This window comes from Siniperca chuatsi, linkage group LG10 (genome assembly GCF_020085105.1).
Source record: "Siniperca chuatsi isolate FFG_IHB_CAS linkage group LG10, ASM2008510v1, whole genome shotgun sequence".
Classification (NCBI taxonomy): Eukaryota; Metazoa; Chordata; class Actinopteri; order Centrarchiformes; family Sinipercidae; genus Siniperca; species Siniperca chuatsi.
This window is the reverse complement of record NC_058051.1, coordinates 18,195,138-18,215,673: the sequence shown is the minus strand read 5'-3', so window position 1 is coordinate 18,215,673 and position 20,536 is coordinate 18,195,138. Positions and strand designations below refer to the sequence as shown.

The following is a 20,536-nucleotide window of genomic DNA, read 5'->3' as shown; positions in this document are numbered from 1 at the left end:
CTAGACAGGAGAGTATAAGAACAAAAGAGAGAGAGAGAAAAAAAGAAAGATTAAGCATTTCTCTCCCACTGCTCCCTACAGACTGGGGCTACATTTTCAGTCAACATCAGGCTTGGCAATTGGCTGTTTGTCTCCAACCTCCAAGGAAGGATTTCATTGGCTGCAGAGGGCATGGGAGACTGCTCTCTGCTTTCCTATTTACAGTACATGAGCATTGCGGGTAAAAGAGCAAGGGAGGAAAATCGGCAGCAGATTACCGTGCCAATTTCACATGGAAGCAGAAGAGCTCTGGAAAGGATAGATAAGGAAATTCCTATCAAAACGCTGCCAGCCAAATATGTATCCAATAGCAAAAAAACACACAAACATTTTATAATAAACCCCGAATAGTGATGGAGAAGGTTTCACCCTACAGCGTAGATGTGGTATTTTTAGTACTGCTGGTGATAATTACCATCTATTCACCATGTTCTGCAGTAAAAAGCACTAAATGCCACCATCAGAGCTGTACAGACACACACACATGCACAGGTGTACACATACAGTGCTGAAAAAAAGTACATGCATATTAATATTCGTGCACAAAAACAGCAACAAAAAAATAAGCTACAGCAGTTTGTGATCACAACTAAAGAATGCTCAACCATTTAATTTTATGCTCATGCAATTCAAAAGACAATTAGCAAAGAAAAATTAACGGCTGCAACGCAAGTTGCCAAGAGGTACTGAAAAACCTGCTTAACTAAGGATAAATACCTTGCCAACACATACGCAGATAGCCAGGCAAAGACAATCTGTTATTATTACAATGTTGACCGAGCTGGTGAAGCAGGGATTAAATTGTGACGAATGTCGGAAAATTATGCGGAACCTCCCACATTTGGAGAGGGACTACTTTGCACTTCATCTGTGACTATCAAGATCTTTCAATACATTTTCTGAAAAACTCTGTTTTAAGTATTTCTGTCACTCCTTTATTTTCCATTGATGTTGCTTGTTAATCACTTAAGTCTGCATAACTTTACCAGTCAGTCAATCAGACCCTAAGCAGGCCAAACTCAGTGGATCAGCAGGGTTGCAATAGCAGCAGTGCAGGTGCCCAAAATGAGGAGGGGGAGAATGATATACAAGATGGAGAGTACACTAGAAGTGTATAGCAGGAACATTTGTTTTGTAAAAATTTAAAAGGTAAGCACATATGTTTTTCTTACCATTCTGTGCTATTAATGACTGATTGATGTGGTTTGTTGAGGGGTGATGCGTAGTGTGACTATAGTTGTGATGATGATGAAGGTGATGAGTTTTATTAAGTGGTAAAAACTGATTTGTTTTTGCAAATTTGTCATATTATTACTGAAGCACCCACAATTAAGCAAGTATGCACATGTGCTGTGTTTTAAAACGAGTATGGCTAACAAAAAACCTGTAGGTCCATGACTTTTTTTGCTCTCTAAACACAACCCACCAACTCTGTTACTTCCTGATTTAGAAATAGGGAAACACTGCATCATACACCAACTGCATCTGCCATTACATTAATCTCTGATTATCATCATGCTCATTTTTCTCCTCCTTCATCCATCATTTCCCATTCCCACATTTTTTGGCAAACAACATACAGTACATAATACAGGTATAATATATCATCTTGTATAGATTTTTTTTCTTGATAATGGTATCTCACTCTGTCCTACACATTGTAAACTTACACTATAAGCTCTCTATCAGCCATTATCAGCTCTGTACTGTAGCTGTGTCATTAAAGCCAAAACAAAGGGACACTAACTTTGCTGGGCTCATCTCATCGCCACCAAGTAATTACTGGCATAAAGCACCGCTGTGAGCCCACACAATGTTACTGCCCCTCAAGCAGCATATGAAATCACAAACACTCATAGACAAGCGTCCACAAGTGACACATACATGCACAAACACATGTCCACAACAACATACAAAATTGCCTTCATAAATAAATACTTGACAAACGTACGTATCTATGAAGGCAGTTTTGTTTACATGCAAACTTGTCCTTGTGCATCAGCAACACTCACACACACAAGTACAGATAAAGTAAGACACATCAAAACATACAGAGTACACTCCCGTATAAACCCCTTACAAGAAAATAATATATATTTACGTACTCCACTTGCATTGGCAGTTTTGCAACAAGCAAAATCTCACAATTTACTCTTCAGTAAAGAGAACTCATTTGTTTTATTATAGTGTGTGTTAAGTTGTATGAGATGTTTCTTTAAACTGGGTGGTAGTCTACACTTTTCCCAGACCAACAATAGTTGGAAATTGGCTAATGCACACACACACACACACACACACACACACACACACACACACACACATGCACACAAGCAATTTTGAAATGTTGCAATTTTCTTTATTGGCTGATCTCCTGGTGTACCTGTTGCTTCGGCTGATGATATATATTTTTCAGAATGGTGTTCAAACCCAGAGAAAACTTGTTGCAATCAGCTGTGGGTGATTGTGCAGGTGGAGCAAACACGATTGTCAGACAGTAGAAAGAAAGGCAGACTTTTTCCAATTTTACAAAAGCACCCTTTCTCAAAACATAACATTTTGTGACTGCGTTGCATTATGGTCTAAATTTGGATCTCGTACTTTTCAGTTTCAAAATTGTGTGTCTTGACAGAAGCACCTACTGATTCTTAGAGTCATAAAATGTATGTTAAGTACAGTAGCTTAATGAATAAAAACACCACTATAGTCTATAGCTGCACTAAATCTCAATAAAATATCTCAATGTGATGTTGCATTATCTATAGGACTGTAACTAAAGCTTATTTTCAATTTCAATTAATTGTTTGGTCTAAAAAACGTTGAAAATTGTGAAAAATCCCCATCAAATATTCCCAGGCCCAGGGTGGCGTCTTCAACCAGCAGTCAAAAAATAAAGACATTCAATTTACAACTAAAAGCAGTGTATCCTCACATTAGCAAATCTGGAAACTGACAACATTTGGAGATTTTGCTTAAAAATTAAATTCATTAATTAATTATAAAAATAGTTGCTGTCCATCAACAGTATAGCTATCTATGTTAAATAATAACAATCATACACCATCCAAACCAAATTGGCCCACATATGCCAATTCTTGGTCTTTGAAGCATTGTTAAAGTGTTATAGGGTGGAATTTCACTTTAAAGCACAGAGGGGGAAATTGCAGAGCGTGTGGAGAATCAAGCAGGTGACCCAAAAAAGAAGAAAGGAAAGGGTTACTATAAGAGAATGAATCAGAGCTGGACAGCAGTCAGTGGTTAAATTTAGTAATTGATCCTCCTTAATGGCCCATGACAGCAGAAAACCACAGTGCATTCACTGTAATGCCTTAAAGAGCTGACAGAGTAAACACATACTCACCGCCACAGGCAGAGACACAGGCACACATAACACACACGCCACAGACTTTATAAGTAGTTTAGCAGCAAGTACTCCCAAGTCGGCTTAGCATCATATTTCCACTTTAAAACTCAAGTTTCTGCTGTCGCTCCTCCTACTTTAATAAACTCTGTTCTGAGATGTGAATGATGAATGATTCTCTCTCTCTCTCTCTCTCTCTCTCTCTCTCTCTCTCACACACACACACACACACACACACACACAATACAAAGCTGCACTCTAAGTAAAGCTGCTCAAATGGATTTGAGGCAGAACCATGAGAGCAGAGGCTGGGTTTGGGGTGTGTATGCAGATATGATTAGCTAAATGCATTTGCCCAAGTCTGCAGAACTGACGGTGAAACTCCCAGAGAGTAGGAATATGACAGTGACATAATACCATAAATAATTCACAATTTATGTTTCAGACTCAAAATGTGTTTGTCACAGAATAAAATTCTGGCGTAAAAACATAAGGATTAATTGCTTCACCTCTGACAAAATATATAAGATGCTTCTCATACACATTTCAATCTTTAGTTCTTACTATTATACATCTGTAGGTGAAATCATGATGCCTTAACTGAGCGGTAGATTTGTTCTACTGAGACTGAGAATTTCGACTACAATACCCCAGGGTTTCCCCCTGAATATTAACCTCATTTGATGATTTTATCACAACCTGAGTCCAAAATGTATATTTTATTACATATTTTCACATGCATACTTTGGGTTACAGTGAAGGGCTTACATTAATTCATTAATTTATGTTTTAATATTTACAGTTACGAGAGTTACGTCATCATAATGGCTGACAACCTATAGCAGCAGACTAGACTGTGAACAGTGTACCAACATCTGTGTGTAGCTATGTGTGTATGTATGAGAGAGAGCGAGTGAGAGAGAGAGAGAAAGGGGCCATTGATGATATCAATATGATACTTCATAAGGCAGCTATTAAAGCTAACCTTATAAAACAAAAATGCAAGCCTGTTAAAAAGCAAAATGTCAACAAATGGTTTGATCAGGAATGCAAGACCATCAGAAAAGACCTGAGAAATAGCAAACAACACAGCATTATGCAATAGGTACAATGAAATTTTAAACAAATATAAACGTACAATAAGGAACAAAAAACATATATATGTATATGTGTACACATGTCTTCTGTTTATGTGTATGCTTTTATTTTATTTCATGCCATTACCAAATGAATTGAATTGAAAGGGGTGAGGTTATCATAACTGAATGATGGCAAAAACTACAAAACGTACACCCAGGTTGTGAAAAAATTGTATTTTCCATTAAGGAATATTCACTGTAGGCAACTAGTCAATTAGGGCTCAAACTGTATGTGGCACTCATCCTCGCATAACCAAAACTTTTTTTGGCACGCACTTGACAAAGCACGTCTGACTGATCACCAAAGCATTGATCACAGAGCCTGACAAATGTCAGCACAATTCATTTAACAGCCATAAACATGCAGTAACAGTGTGCGCTTTGTTACGTTAAAGCAGGCCTTTCTTAAGGATCTGTGCAAAACTATCCACCACCTTCCAGCACTCTGCACCATTTAAAATCCAGTGCTCTGACCAGGTCTCTAGATGCTAATAGCTAATTCTGCACTCTGAGCTAACAGTGAGGCTTCCTTCTTGGGATATTGAACATTTTTTACACATTACTTTTGCAATTTGAGCAGTTTATGGCATAAAAACAACTCATCATGATCTCCTCCCTCTCAGTCATTCTGATTAGTTTTCTACTCCCGGCGTGCTACATGCACATCTCACTGATGACGTTGCTCAGAAATCTGTCAATTTAGATTGCTAGAACTGGATCAATGTGACGTCTCATTGTCTATGATTTTGTTCAGTTATCCAGAGAATGCAAAATCATTAGACAAGATGGACCCATGAATGCACAGTAAATAATCACCAACAGATGTTGAAGGGTAAGAGTGGATTTTTTCTTTGGGGTTGGTAGTGCCCAACACTCCTCAATAAAAATAAAAATAAAACACAATTTTTTGAAAGCATGTTTGTTGGCACGTCTGCTCCTTTGGGTCTGTGAATACCTGACAGTGTGACAGTGGCAGACCGAGACATATGCTGACAAAATGATTACAGAGAGATGTGGACTAACACACACTTTTAAAAGAGAAAAGACTCTTTGAGCTTAGTCAAGCGAAAGAGACTACAGAACAATATTCCTAATGCCTTTTCTCCCTGCCTCTCCTCTGTTATGTTTACAGAGGCCCTTGTCGTTATCTGGGTCTTTTCTCTCACTGAGGTCCAATCTCAGAAGCACTGACTTCTGTAGGATAAATTATTTTCAGCATGATTTAATGAATGATCTTACAAGAACAGGGAATGAACATGTTGACTGTAATAATGTTTGTGTGGCCACAATACACTGTAGATCCAGAGGACACATATACACATACCTGTAGGTTTGGATCCTCCTCGTGCTGTAGGTGGGCTTCCTCTGCTGCCTCTACCAGTCTCTAGAGGGGGAGAGGAGAAAAGAGGACAGGGGAATTGATTGGTGGGTCAAAAGAATAAGAGGCAGAGAAACATCTATGCAGAAAGTAGCTTTACAACTGGCTTTATAAGTACCCCTTAGCACTAGAGCAACACTACAACCCCTCAGGACACACACACACACAAACATACAAACATACAAACATACATACATACATACATATATACATACATACACAGATAACGGACAGACATTGGCCATCTCGTGAAAAGAGGCTATTTTCCTAAATGGTTCAGCAGTAGAGGTAATGACTGCTTCAGGGTCTTTGGACACTACCACAATAAACTCCATCATCAGTTCATGCTGTTTTACACATGCACTCTCTCTCACACACTCAACAGCACACACACACACACACACACACTCTCTATCATCACCCTCTTGCTGCTACTGTCTGCTGTGCGTGCCTGTAGGGTGGTGCGGGAATCTGTGTATCTGTTAGTCAACGTTATTCTCTCTCTCTCAATTCAACTGGGCTTTATTGGCATGGGAAACAGATGTTAACATACTGATGATGATATGATATTAAAATATATACAGATAAGTAAGATGGGATAATAATAATAATAATAAATTGTAAACTTGCAGTTAAAATACAAATACAAAAAGTAAAAACTGAAAACGGCAACATTTTTTTATGAGTGTGTGTGTGTGTAGGTAATTCACTGTCCCTCAGGTTGTGGTATGTTGATATATATTGGGCAGCAAGATATGTCTTGTCTCATTTTCCTAGGAGAATTTTTAACTTTTTTCCCTCTCTTTCTCTCATGGAAACTATCATCTTTTGAAAATAGTTTTTTTGTCAAAAGCAGACAACATATCACTGTCATCATTCTGAAATGAAAGATAATCATGGAGAAATGTATATTGCACAGTCCCTTTTAAAGTAAGTCTCCCTGTTTCATGACTTGCATATTTTGTGCATTGGTAATCTGGAGAGAGAAATATTACGGCAAAATATCAATCAGAATCCAACCTTCACGCTAATGTTACACATGTTATAGTATATGGATGGTTGCTTGAGAAGCACGTTATTCAAGAACTGGGATATCTACTTTAAACAGTAATAACTCAATGTATGTTTTAATGTCCACACAAATTTATGAGTGTGTGTTGTGTATATGTGACTGAATATTAATCATCACCTGTTGTGATTTTATTCAAATAATAAATTAATCGTTTCACGTGTGAAATCTGCATTAACTTAATTAAAGTGAAAAATTACCCAAAAAAAAGAAATTTCCCAGAAGCAAGTGTTGTTTTGTCCAACTAACAGTCCAATATCCAAAGATATTCAGAATGATATAAAACAGGGAAAAGCAGCAAATCCTCACTATTGAGAAGACGGAGCAGGTGAATGTTTTATACTGTATACATACACATCATGCCCCTGCCTGTATCCCAACCCATAAACGTATATGCACTCACGCAGATATGTCTACATCTTTATAGTGTCAACAAGGCAGTTTGTTCAGGCCTGGGGGTGATCAGACTCAATTGCTATTATGAGAGTGAGGCGTGTCATGGCTCTGTCGATCATGTTTGAAAGAATGGGGGTAGGGAGGCAAATGATTTTGGAGGCATTGTGTGTAATACAGGGGGACCAGCACAACAGGGTTTAAGTATGCTATTGCAAAGCAACAACATGAGGTGGGATCGTTTATGGACAGCAGCGATGTGTTGATCAAAAAATGGCATTTATTGTCTATAATCTTTTGTTTTGTCAATATTCAGCTGGAGGTAGTTTTCTGTGCACCATTTTGTGAAGTGGGAAATGGAGTGTCAATAGGCTGTAACAGAGTTATTGTCAGTGAGTAGTCCAAGTATGGCAGTGACATCAGATTATGTGAAGTACTTATGTGGTGATGGGTGAAGGGCTGATACAGTCATTTGTATAGAGGGTGAGCCTAGAGGGACTCCGGTGTTTGTGATGATGGTCCAAGATGTAACTGTGCCAATCCCTACTGCCTGTGGTCTGTTGCTGAGGAAATTGTGTATTTAATAAAAAAAAGTCTAACAGTAATAATGGCTGGCAAACAGCAGCATTTCAAACAGGACCTGAGTAACAACTTGACTCTCAGGGATCTCTCTCTCTCTCACACACACACACACACACACACACACACAAGCACTTATTTCTACTTCCAACTGTGATGCGCATGGTATGTTCTCATAGCAAGTCATTTCTCTCATTCACAGCTGGTCCTGGTGTCTATGAGTTTTGGTAATGCACTTCCATTTCATATTTCCATTCAAATGGCTTTACCCGTAAAACTATGCAATCAGCCAGCTTATTTCAGCTGAGCCATGTGTGAGGTTGTGTATGTGTGTGTGTGTTGCACTGCTGCTGTGTGTGCAGGCAGGCTGTTTTGGGAAATGAACACTGTAATCTAGAGCCTGGCCAATTATTTTCTTCACCATAGCAACACACCTGGCCATTGCATATCGTTGCATATCATTCTGTGCTTGGTTCCATTCGGCTATCGATTCATGTGTGCACTTGTTCCGCTTCCTTCCTGGTCTGATGGAAACAAGCAGATGACACTGTGGTTGCCTCTGTGTCCTCTCTGGCCTGGATTTCTTTTGGATCTTTTTTTTAGAATCAAACAAAAAACGTATGCCTATATGAAAGCATATGTGCTAGTTTATGTGTGTGTGCGCATCCGGGCATTGAGAGGCACCACAAAACCTCCGACACGTGCATCTGCTGAAAATCAACAACAAAGTATGCACTAGGAGCAAACAAAGATAAGGACGGCAGAATAAAGGGAGGATGAGAGAGGAATGAGAGAATAACATTCTCTAAAGGTCTGAACGCTTAGCCTCACACGCCCAGCGAAATGTCAGATGCTGCCTGTGAAGCCGTTGTCGATAGAAACACACTTTTCAGCGTTTGTGAGTGGGTGATGGTGTGTGTTTGCATGTGCATGTGTGAGTGTTAATGTTTTTCTCAGCGGACACGTGTTAAGATATTAGCCCTTTGACCTATTCTGTCTTGCAGCCGCTTTTGCAAATGTCAATCACTGAATGTGAGAGTATGCAAGTACGTCAATGTGCCCATGGTGGAATCTGATTGAATGTGCACATGCATGTACAGAATATGTGTGCGTGTGTGTGTGTATCTATCAATATGCAGTTGTGAGATGACCTGAAAAAAATGTGTCACATTGTGAAATGTATCATTTCTCTCTCCTATGACTCTGTGTACATAGGAAAAACAACTGGCTGTAAAAAATACACAACATTACATCATCCTCATACATGGCCAAAAATAATTTAATCTCTACTGTTGAACATTTAACCACTTGCGTATAATCTAATCTGGCATTTCATTCATGTAGTGTAATTTACTATGCAGGAAGATGGGAGTTAAAACTCTAGGGTAAAAATAACTTGCATAGTAGCAGGGAGTTTTTCAATTGGAAAAACAGATTAGAGATAAGTAGGTACTACTCACTCCTGTGAATTTCAATTCCAGCATATCACCAGAACGAACACTCCAGGTGGTGCGTTTGTCTTTGTGTGTACGTTGTGTTGCTGTGTACGTACATGATTGTGTGCGCTGTCCTCCCTGCATGTGTTTGTGTGTGTTTCGCATATATTCAAATGAGCCTGCCATGTCTTTTTGTCAATAGGTGGTCCTGTCATAGTGTATGATGCAGTTTAAAAAGCGAGAGGAAACACTTTTTTTCTCAAGTCATTCTGTCGAAGCTCAGGCTTGGTACCAGATGACAGCAATAATTAAACTGACACAGTCAGAGAAGCAGGCCCTGTTGTCTCCCTGAAGATACGCACACACACACACACACACACACACTCACACGCTCATACACAAACGCACACATTCACAAGCCTTCACTGTAGCTGACAGGGTAAAAGCTGAACACACAGAGCTAACAAGGCTTGCTGGATTAGATTTGTTAGCGCTAGAAGAAGAGTCTGGCATCTCTACCTGATTACAGATCCCTGATGTGTTTCTGCTGGTCTCTGTCTTCACTGCAGAGCTTTGATTCTCAGCACCAACCTGATTAGACCTGACCCGACTGGTCTGGTCCGGGTCAGGCTCCATTTTCTCTTAATTCCCTCAGGAATTATTTTGTTAATTTGTTTTCAGCCTAAATAAAACCACAGGAAACAATATGTTGTGCCCCCATTGCTTTGCCAGCACGTTCTATGATATTTTGGAGCTGTTAGGTTGGCTGAAGTGATGCATATTAACACTGAAAATGATGCATATGAAGAACAAATTAGCATCAAGAGAATTTATTTTGTCCTAACAGAAGGAAAAGTCTGAGGCATGGAATAAATGTATTGACATTTATGTCAGGAATATGTGTGTTTTGTTACATGTTGACAGTTTGAAATTCTGCCTGGACTCATATGGCATGGTAAAAATGATCAGATTTAGGTTTGTCCCTATTAAGACAGAATCATCTCTGGTTCTGACTGGTTAAGACCCAACTTTTTTGAGCCTGAAAAAAAAAATCATACTTTCCTAATGTTCTTAGTGTAATTTGAGGTGATGTCTTCCCCCTCAATTAAACACAATTTCCGTTACTATTTCATCATTATTCAACCCGCCCCCTTCCACCCGCCCAGTCCATTTCTCTGACATTTGCACTCATCTGCCCTCTTTCATTATCTGACATCCTGTGATTAGGATTTGCCTGACAAAGGATTCAGCTTGTTTACACTTTCAAAAGTTCATAAACGATCCCCCTTATTTAGCTGTCAACTTGATTGGCTTATTGTTCTTGCGCTGTACTTGCTGTGTGGTAGATTTCCTGACAGTTGAAGCCACTGACCTTAACAAATGCCTATCCATTATGAATGTAACACTAAAGCCATGGAAGTTAGCAAAAGCTGTCATATATAGCTGAGCTATGCTAACAACCGCTGGCAGAGAAGCAGAGGAGGGGTGGATGGGGGTAGTCGCATACATTATTGACTGGTAGCGGAAGTCTTGGACTTTTTTTAAACAGTACATTAAGCCTTGCCTCGGCACACTCCCTCCACCAAGGGGAGGGGAGGGCAGTGGCCTGAATCTGAATGTTCTCCTGAGATAGCCAAGAACAAGACCGCATTCAACTACAGTTCTAAATAGACTCACATAAAAAAACATTCCCAGAGGTGCTGTTGGTTCAGCATGCATTTGTACTTTGGGTTCAAATTTAAGTTTTCTTTTTTCCATATAATTATCTTTTGGAGTTATAATTTGTTGAGGGCATCTGAACATTTTGCCGTAAGAGTAGCAGAGTTGCTATTTAACACACAACTTACCAACAGTGACCCAAAGTAATCAGCTGCATTTATCAGCTCTGTCTGCATGTGTGGATAGTTTGACACTTTTTTTCACACCTAAATATGTTTGCACTCTTAAAATGTCTATATGTGCAACCTTACACAAATTAATTATACATGTAGTAAGCTAATGCACGTGAATAACTGATGTATAGCTGTTCTTCAGTTGTAAGAGGAAATGCTAAATAAGCCTTGGCCTACTGGATCAGGGCAGGTCCTACGGGTCTTGTTTCTGCCAGAGGCCTCATCCGTAGAGGCCTGAGCTGGGCTGAGCGGGATTGGCTCGGGTCAGCCCATCAATAGTACTGGGGACAGCAATTAATATTGTCAAACCAGCCAGGGAAGAGTTGCAGCATCAACAAAATGGAAAAGTGCTCTGTGACACTTTGCTTCCTCTGTTTTGCACATTTAGAATGGGTACAAGCCAAGTAGACAGAGCATGGTGGAGAGACAGATACAAAGGGAAAGTGAAAGAGAGAGGGGAAAACAGAATGAGGGAGGGGAGTAGTGAGCTTTAAAACAAGTCCCGATAATCAATAATTGACAAGTTCTCAGCAGTTCTGCTGACTGAAAGGGAATATGAAGGGAATATGTGCTTAACCCAGCCCTGCCATCCCTTTCTCCTCTGTCTCAAATTTCCTCTTTCTTCACATTTTCTTGACTTTCATTTTATGCTTAGACTGATTTTTTGGCTTATCTATTTTCTTGACATTTACCTTTCACAATCCTTCCTGCCTACATCCCCATTTTATCACTCTAGAAAACAATTCCATCTCTCTCACTTTGATTTCTTGGTGACAGAAAAACAACCAGAGAGAAGGAGAAGGAAGAGACTGTCGCTGTCCTGACATCTACTGGCTGGCTCTGCCTTGTCATTAGTAGCCATCACTCTTAACAGACACTCACACACAGACAGACACGCACACACAGACGTGGCAATGATCTGAGACTGAGGACAGCTAATGAAATGAGGGAAATGAGGGGAACAAAGCTGTGAGCTCAGTGTGACAGTGTGGTATGTCAGTGAGGAGGGCAGACAGGAGGAAAGGGCAGTACAAGACTGCAGGGCTGGACCACACCATTATAATCCCAATACACCAACAAATATGGAAAATTCCAGTGTAGCGCTCATATATATCTGCACTAAGGAATAATAAATGTGTCGTTCCTTTTTTCTCTTTTTTTAGGGGAGAGAACTTCATATCAGACAAAAAAGGAAATTGATGACAAATAAGATTAAGTGTTTCCATCCATCTGTTTTTATGTGCATTTTCAATGCGGTCATAAAAAAAAAATAAAAACACACTTGGCTGAGGTGGAAAAGTTGGTAATGGGGAAAAGTTGTCAACTGTTTATCTTGATGAGCTCAATTCTGAATATTCGCGTAACAGTAGAGGATGGAAATGTGCATTCATTTGCGTTTTCTTTTGCTGATTTTCTGGAAATTTGGTTAAAATTTGCGTTATATATGAAAGGAAACTTGGCTATTGTGTGGCTCTGACATTGCCCTTACAGGAAAATTGTGGTTTATGACAACTTATATTTGATTTATATTTGTAGTTTGGGCAATCATTTCTAAACCACTTTTATTGGAGGTGAAATTAAAAGTGAGTGCACCCAAAATGTCAGAAATAATCCCTCATAGCACAGGAAAATTGTGTGTGTGTGAGCATAAAAACGGCAAGTATGGCAGGCCAAATTTGAAATGGGAAGTTAGTCTTTAAAGTGTGATGGATGTGTTTTACCATGTATCTTCTTTTCTCCTTGTTTGTTCCAAATAAGTTTGGCTAACCTTGAGGTTTGATTGATTGCTGGTGTTTCTTGCTCTGTCAGACTTTTTAGCAATGTCGTCATGTGCTCAGCAATTAAATTGCAATGTTATCATTACCAACAGAAATAAGAAAATAAGACCCAAGTTGTAGAATTTCTCTTTACATGTTCATCTTAATTCAAATCATCTCCTGCAGAGGACGAGTTGTGTCACATTGTTGAAATTAAATTTGCATTTAAAATTCACTGTGCATGTCAGCAAATGAAAATTAAAGTTCATAGGAGGTTTTGCAGGCAGAGAAATTTCATTTACAGTCCTGTGTGCGGCTTTTATTTTTAACATACACCCATGCAGACTTCCCCTGCTCTACACTGGTAATCATGTTGAGGACTACAGAGGCATAGTTGCCACAGGTAAATGATATCAGCAGGTACAGAGCATGCAGAGACCGAATGCCATTACAGGAGAAACAGACCTAGCAGCAAGGCATCCACTCTGCTTTGAAGTGCATTTGTCACATGAAACACAGCTGTGCTTGACTTCAAAGAGGGCATTACAATAGCTCCACGCTTTTCAGCTTTGATAAAAACATGTTCACTGTTTCTTTAACCGTCTGCTGTTGCCACCATTTACAGCCAGCAGACAAGCTTTTTTTCAGAAGAGATAGACAGAGAGACGAGAGGAGACGAGAGGAGAGGAGCTGCTGTCTGCTAGACGATGATAATATCCCACCAACTCAGGGACTGATGAAGGTAATAGCAATTAAAAAGTAACAATAGCGAGCTAAGATGCTTGCTGAGCCCAGGAATAAACACATAAATACACATACACGCCTATGGATTTACAGTACAGGGACAAGGATACACACAGACAACATCAATTGAATTGGCTGAAGCAACTAAATGGCACAACTGCTCTTGCCCAAGTTATTTTCTGTTAGACAGAGAGACGGCTGTTCTTGCCACAATAATGTGGAGCTGATGATAGAGAGAGGATAGAGACATGAACACAATCAAACACTAATTCTAAATGCAGTAACACACATATACACTCTCTATTACACACAAACACAATACCACACATAAACCTGCAGAAAGCTTAAATACTATGAATTATGCTTATAAACATGTTCCTCTACCATATCCTCTTCCTCTCTCCAAATCAAAGCCATTATCTTAACACACAAGAACGAAAGCACAAAACCTCTCTTACCTAAACACACTTAAAAAGAACAGCATTAACTAGCATGCACACATATTTACAGGTGCACCCTTTCACAGCAGCAGAGGCTGCTGTCTCTCAGCGGGTGGTGGCGAGTGATAAAGAGGCGGAATCGACGTGAAGACGGTTAGATAAAACCACGTTGACGGACAGGGGAGAGCGCCTGCACGGAAATTGAATTGCTGAAGCGCCACATATACTTTAGCAAAAAGCAGAGAGATGGGAAGAGGCAGAGTAGAGAGGGGGGAGACTGACAAAGGAGCAAGGGAGGGCTGCACACAAGGCCAGACAGATGAGAGTTTGGGTAATAAAAGCAGAGAGAAATTGGAGAAAGATGGAGAAGAAGAGGGAAGAGGACTCATAGACACCTCCATTGTATGTTTGCGACTAACAATTCATCACAAGGCCAACTGTCAGCGTTGAAAATGAGAAAGGTGGAGGTGAAGTGGAATCACAATGGCAGCGGACAAGGGTTAAATTCTCCATGGATGTAAGCATGGGGGCTTTCTTGTCACTTCTCCACTTTCTTCAAGTTTCTTTCCTATAACATTTATTCTTCCTGTTCCTCCGAAGACTTTCATCTGCCCTTGCTAAAGCACGATTACATCACCCTGGTTACCAGTATTCCATTTCATCTTGTCATCAACCCCCATAACTTTTACTCCACACAGATTAACACACACACGGGCACAACCCCCTGAGATGTACAATTACCAGGCATCCAGCATTCGGGCAGGCGGCTTTAGAGAAGCCAGTCCTCATATCTCTAGGGGTTTAACGCACACACAGGACAACTATGTTACTATATTAAATACATCTAATCTCACAGCTCAATAAAAATGACTCTTGTCAACAAGCTAGTTTATTAGACACTTGCAACAGGTTGACAAGACATGTCTCTCAAAATGAGTTACGTAAGTATAATATAGTTATTATATAGTTAATACTGGTTTGGAAAACAGTGGTTTAATTCCAAAACAATGTTCATTATTATTAGAAAACTGATTAAGTCCTCCATTATCTATTACAAGAGGTAATATTATAACCAGTTACAATATTCAATTAGAACATTGCTTTTTTAGCCAGCAAACATTGTGTAAGAGTAGGAGTCACATTTTTGTAATGCCAGATGACTCATATTAGCATGAAATACTTCATCTTCTCTATGTGCTCAGTGAAGGCTGTTGTGCATGTGGACGGAAATGTGGATGCTTTCAAAGTGAATGTAACACTGTGAAACAGGCATGGTCATGCAATCCGAGCATGCAAAGGTATCATACATAAGAATAATAACACAGGCTCAAGCAAAGCTAAAGCATGGAAATGGTATGTCACTATCTGTGCCCCTCTTGCTCTCTCTCCCTCCCTCGCTTTCCTTTCAGCTTGTATCCTTGGACCAGACTCTCAGAGAGAAATCCAATTTCTGTTAACAGCAACACGTTGTCCTGATAGGATCTATCACCTGGAGCTAGAGCTGCATCCAGAGAGGCAGTGCACCATGGACACATGCTGAACTGCACCTGTTACAGCCTTGACAAACACACACATATCCATAGACATGAAGACATTCTCACACACAGATATGGATAAGTGTGTTCATACTGTACATGTACACATGTATCGACAACATAGGTGAATGAAGCATTCAGATCTAATATTTAAGAAAGAAATAGAAATACCACAATATGAAAATATACCAAAATGAGTGAAAGTCATGCATTCAAAATTTTAACTAAAAGTACACAAGTATTAATAGCAAAATTTATTTAAGTATCAAAAGTAAAAGTATTCATTATGCAGAATGGCCTCTCAGTGTTTATTTTAGCATATAATTATTGAATTATTATTATGTCTGAAGCATTAATATTTTTAGTGGCATTTTAATTCTATTTCTAATTCATATTTAATGAGCTGATCATATGTTTTGCATGTCAAATTTCAATCTGCAAGGTAACTATTGACTCTAGCTGGCAAATAAATATAGTGGAGTAAAAAGTACAATACACTCATCCGAAATAATATATTAAGTTCATTAAGTACCTAAAATGTATACTTAAGCACAGTACTTGTCCTCCACAGGATACTAAAGACAGGCTATCCAGTCCACTTGTGTTTTAAAGACAAAAGTCACCCCATACATCCAGACATACACGTAGAATTGACTAAAACAAGGGTTAAACACATACAAAAATCTAAATCATAATTTTAGTTTAAGTTTAGAGGTTTGTCCTAAAGTGGCCTCTTAGAAACTGATGTTTGGTCTAAGCAGACCTCTCTGTCTGTCACCTCACCCGCAGCACCCACTCTTTCACATATCTCTCTCACACATACACACAGCAAACACAAGATGTGGCTGGCAATGTGACACTACAGCACTTCTTCAGACATCCAATAGGGTCAGCAGAGTGGTGAGAAATAAGTAAAACTCAGTACCTTTACTTTTTCATTTCCAGGCGCTCAGGGAATAGATGTACCAATACAAATGAAAATCATTTCTATTGTTTTTTATTAACAATGTCATTATTATTTGTTATATACAACAGTACATGTGAAATGTAGATGGTTATAAATAGAATTAAATAGAAAATAATTGTTTTTTAAGTACATCTTAACATTTCCTTGTGTTTTTATAGCAATTTCTAATAATTTTTAATTCTAAGGAAGGTTTAGGTTTAGTGTGATGGATGAAGATTCAGGTAGAAACAAGTACCTTCATTGCCTGGGCCTTCTTGTGAAACATCTCCTCCATGTCCTCTGCCAGCCTCTTTACCAGCCGCAGCCCATCAATCTCCTCCACCCGCACTGCCCGCTCAAACTCCTTGTATTTCTGAAAGAAAACCACACATTCATGTTATCAGGTTACAATTACTGCATTTCAGTTAATTGTTTTACTTTGCTATGCAGTAGATGTGATATTTTATAGCAGGCATGTCCCAGTGTGAGCTCATGCTAATGTTCAATTTCCTATCTATAGTAATGTTACTCAGTATTTTGCTCACATCTGACAAATAACCATATTTTTCAGACAAAGCAAGGTGATGGGGAAAATACGATAATACCATATTCAAACTGCTTGCAGTCATAAAAACATACCTAATTATCTGGTATTTTTGGAGGTGGGTAAGCTATAAAAAGCAGATTCTACACTACACTAAGTGAAAACAATTCAAGTTTATTTATATGAACTAAAATCACAAGTTTACAGCATATGACAAAATCTACCTAACAGTAGAGTTTAACAGGATAAAAATTGGGGGAAACCTGAGACTTCCCGGTTCTACAGCTACAACTACAGACTTCCCGGTTCCAGGATGAACAGACATGCAATAGGTGTTTAGGTGTATACAGAGTAGCCAGAAGTAGCAGTGGTAAAATTATAATATAGAGAAACATATATACAATATACAACCAAGGACCAGTAGCAATGCTGCAAAATACTAAGAATTCATTATCAGCGATTCAAAAGTGCAGTATAGCTTAGTAGAAGTTGCTTCTCCAAACTAATCTACATATAAACGAAACCAATCAGCTCAGCCAAGAGAATTATCAGCCACCTTCAAGTTTTAGCAACCACACATTGAGCATCAATGACACACCGCTGCCCTCAGTATCTGCACTACACTAAATCACGTTATTCTGCTATAAACCAATACTATGGTGCTTAGCTTAACCAACGCCTTAACTGGGGACAGTGACATTAAGTCTTGCTAATTCCACACCCATACATGCCACACACACACACACACACGCAGAGCTGATCTAAGCAAGTGGGTACACTTGTACAGAAAAAAAGTAGAAGAAGAAAAGAAAACCATTTTTGAAATCTGTGCAAAGCCACAGGCCACTGTGTTTCACTCTTGGGGGATTTAACAGAAGATTACCGCCATATCAAATAGCATGCCCTCGCTAATGTTATGCCAACCTGCTTAGAAGCATGCTCTTAGCTGCTCCTATACAGCAACACACACAAGGAGCAGGGCAAAGGGAGAGAGATCTCGATAGGAGGAGGAATGGGGACAGCATCAGACACCCAGGCAGCAGCTTTTGGATTTAGGCAATCATCTGAAAAACTACAGGACAACACCAAACAGAGAGTAATATTTTTCTGCTTCAGACCAAAACTTTTGATAAGGGGGAATTTGTTAGTTGTAGCTGAAGGTGGCAAGTGAAAACAGAGAGGTTGGGCAAAATGTTCAGTCATGTGAGTGAACAATGGCTAAGATAAGTCAGTTTAAAAAAAAAGCCCTTAACCCATTAAGACTGGATGCAACATTTGCGTGTATATGTGAAAACAATCAAGCACAAAAAGGGACACTGAGAGGGGACACTGAATTTGATCATTGATTGTTATCTTGTTAGAATAATGGGCATATTGCTTTCTCCACTTGCGTGTGTGATACGGGCTTCCTTGCATTTCCTCGATCCCAAGAGAAAGACACAGCCAGACAGACAAACAGACGAGAAAGTGAAAAGAGAGATAAAGGGAAACAAAAAGAGAGACAGAGAGAGATAGAGACGAAAGACTGATAGGGAGAGCAAACACTGTGTGGGTGCAGAGAGATTGCGAGAGATGCAAAGAGGTAGGATAAGGAAGGAAGGAAAGGCGGAGGGATGTAAAGGGTGAAAAGTGAAGGTAGAAAGTAGAGGAATAGGATGATGGATGAACAGAAAGCATGGAAAGATAATACTGAAGTGGGAGGTCAGAGGGCAATGCTATGTGAAATGCTATCTGTATTTGCAGAGCTACAGGTGGGCACAAGTAGAGGAAAGCAAATTTACATTCAGTTTAATATTTTATGACATATAGTAAGCAGAATTACTTACACTGTACAAAGTAATAGATAAACTTCAAATCCGTTGATTACAACATTCATCATTACAAGCAACCAATTATAAGGAGTGCAAGGGCCAGAGCGGGCCCATCGCCACAAGGGGTGTTAAGGGGGTTTAGCCCCCTCAGTTGTATTTTTTGCCCCCTCAGTTTAAGCTTTATGTATCTATAGAAAAATAGCAAAAACAACAAAATTATTGGCCAAGATACATGTGACTATTGCTTAGCTGTTGTTTAAGAACAATGGATAGCGCCACTGTTGTTTCAGAACCACGGACAGCAGTGTTTGTTGTGTGTAGGAGACAGGGAAGTGAAGGGCCAGTCAACGAGAGAGAGAGAAACAGCTGTTTCTACACGCCTCACCCCTGCTGATTTGACAGAGAACCGTTCATAAATTAAAAAAATATTTATCACTCTGCTAGTGCTACATTCTTATGTGAGTATTCTGATTAATAAATGTATTCTTTGATTTTGAAACAGTAGCCTTATGTTGTTGTTATTTAACATTTCTGAAGCTATTGCATGGTTAAATCAATGAATTTTATTTTATGAAAAAGATTACCCCCTTGCAATTTTTAACAGCCCCCTCAGTCACTTCATCCTGGCTCCAGGCCTGGGCCAGAGCCTGAATGTACAACATTCCTGTGATACCAGGATGATCATGTCAGAGAGGTGTTTGGAAAATAATTAAAATAAAAGGTCTGAGGTATAAGGGAATTTTTTGAGAGCAATTATAGTGATTAGAGGAAAGATGGTCTGATACATGAAGGTACTTTTTGAGGCGATGATGAGTGTCCAACTTACAGTGTAAGTTCCGAATAATTGGAAAACGTCTTCCACCAGTGGGGAGCCAGGAGAGAGATTTACAGACAACGAGCAGCAGGAACAGCGAGGAGCTACTGACAGTAAGGAGCCAGGGAGGGTTGAAAATAAATCAGGTTCATAAAGGGAAACACTCACTGTTTCATCTTTATCTCCATATCATAGCATCAACACTCTGTTCACAGCCATAACACTGAACAGTCTGTGCAGCTTTGAAACGCTGCCGAAGTGGTGCCTTCGCTGCCAAATTAATTTGCATGTCATGGCAAAACAGTTTGTAGTATCAAAATTCTCTTCAAAAGCCCTGCTGCAGCCATCCAAATTTTTTTCTGTTTCGCATATGGTAAAGATTGGATCAGACACAAGGAGGGAAAGAAGGAAACAATGGGAAGGCGCACCTGAATACATCAATGTACTTTTAGATGCAAAAGTGCTTCAGAACTGCTCTGTGTAACAACTACCACAACCACCAGGTTTTACATTTTCTCAAACAAACCTTTGTCCCTCACCCAACAGCACTGCTAATTAATTGCAGCCTCAAGTAACATCTTCTGTGGCCAATCAAAGTGACTGGCTGATGACTCAAAAGCCAAATCACAGCAACCGTAACTGTATGAAAATCAGAGCGATAA

At 39.4% G+C, this 20,536-nt stretch overlaps 1 protein-coding gene across 10 annotated transcripts in view; it reads right to left on the bottom strand.

Moving 5' to 3' along the window:
- cacna2d3a (calcium channel, voltage-dependent, alpha 2/delta subunit 3a) overlaps nucleotides 1–20,536 on the bottom strand; it is a 125,753-nt gene that overhangs the window by 73,862 nt on the left and 31,355 nt on the right. For all 10 annotated transcript variants that reach the window (XM_044209816.1, XM_044209817.1, XM_044209815.1 and 7 more), the window contains 2 exons: nucleotides 16,962–17,078; nucleotides 5,861–5,920 (listed from right to left, as the gene is read on the bottom strand). In XM_044209816.1, coding sequence (XP_044065751.1) covers nucleotides 5,861–5,920; nucleotides 16,962–17,078 — 177 coding nt within the window. The remainder of the gene's footprint in view (nucleotides 1–5,860; nucleotides 5,921–16,961; nucleotides 17,079–20,536) is intronic.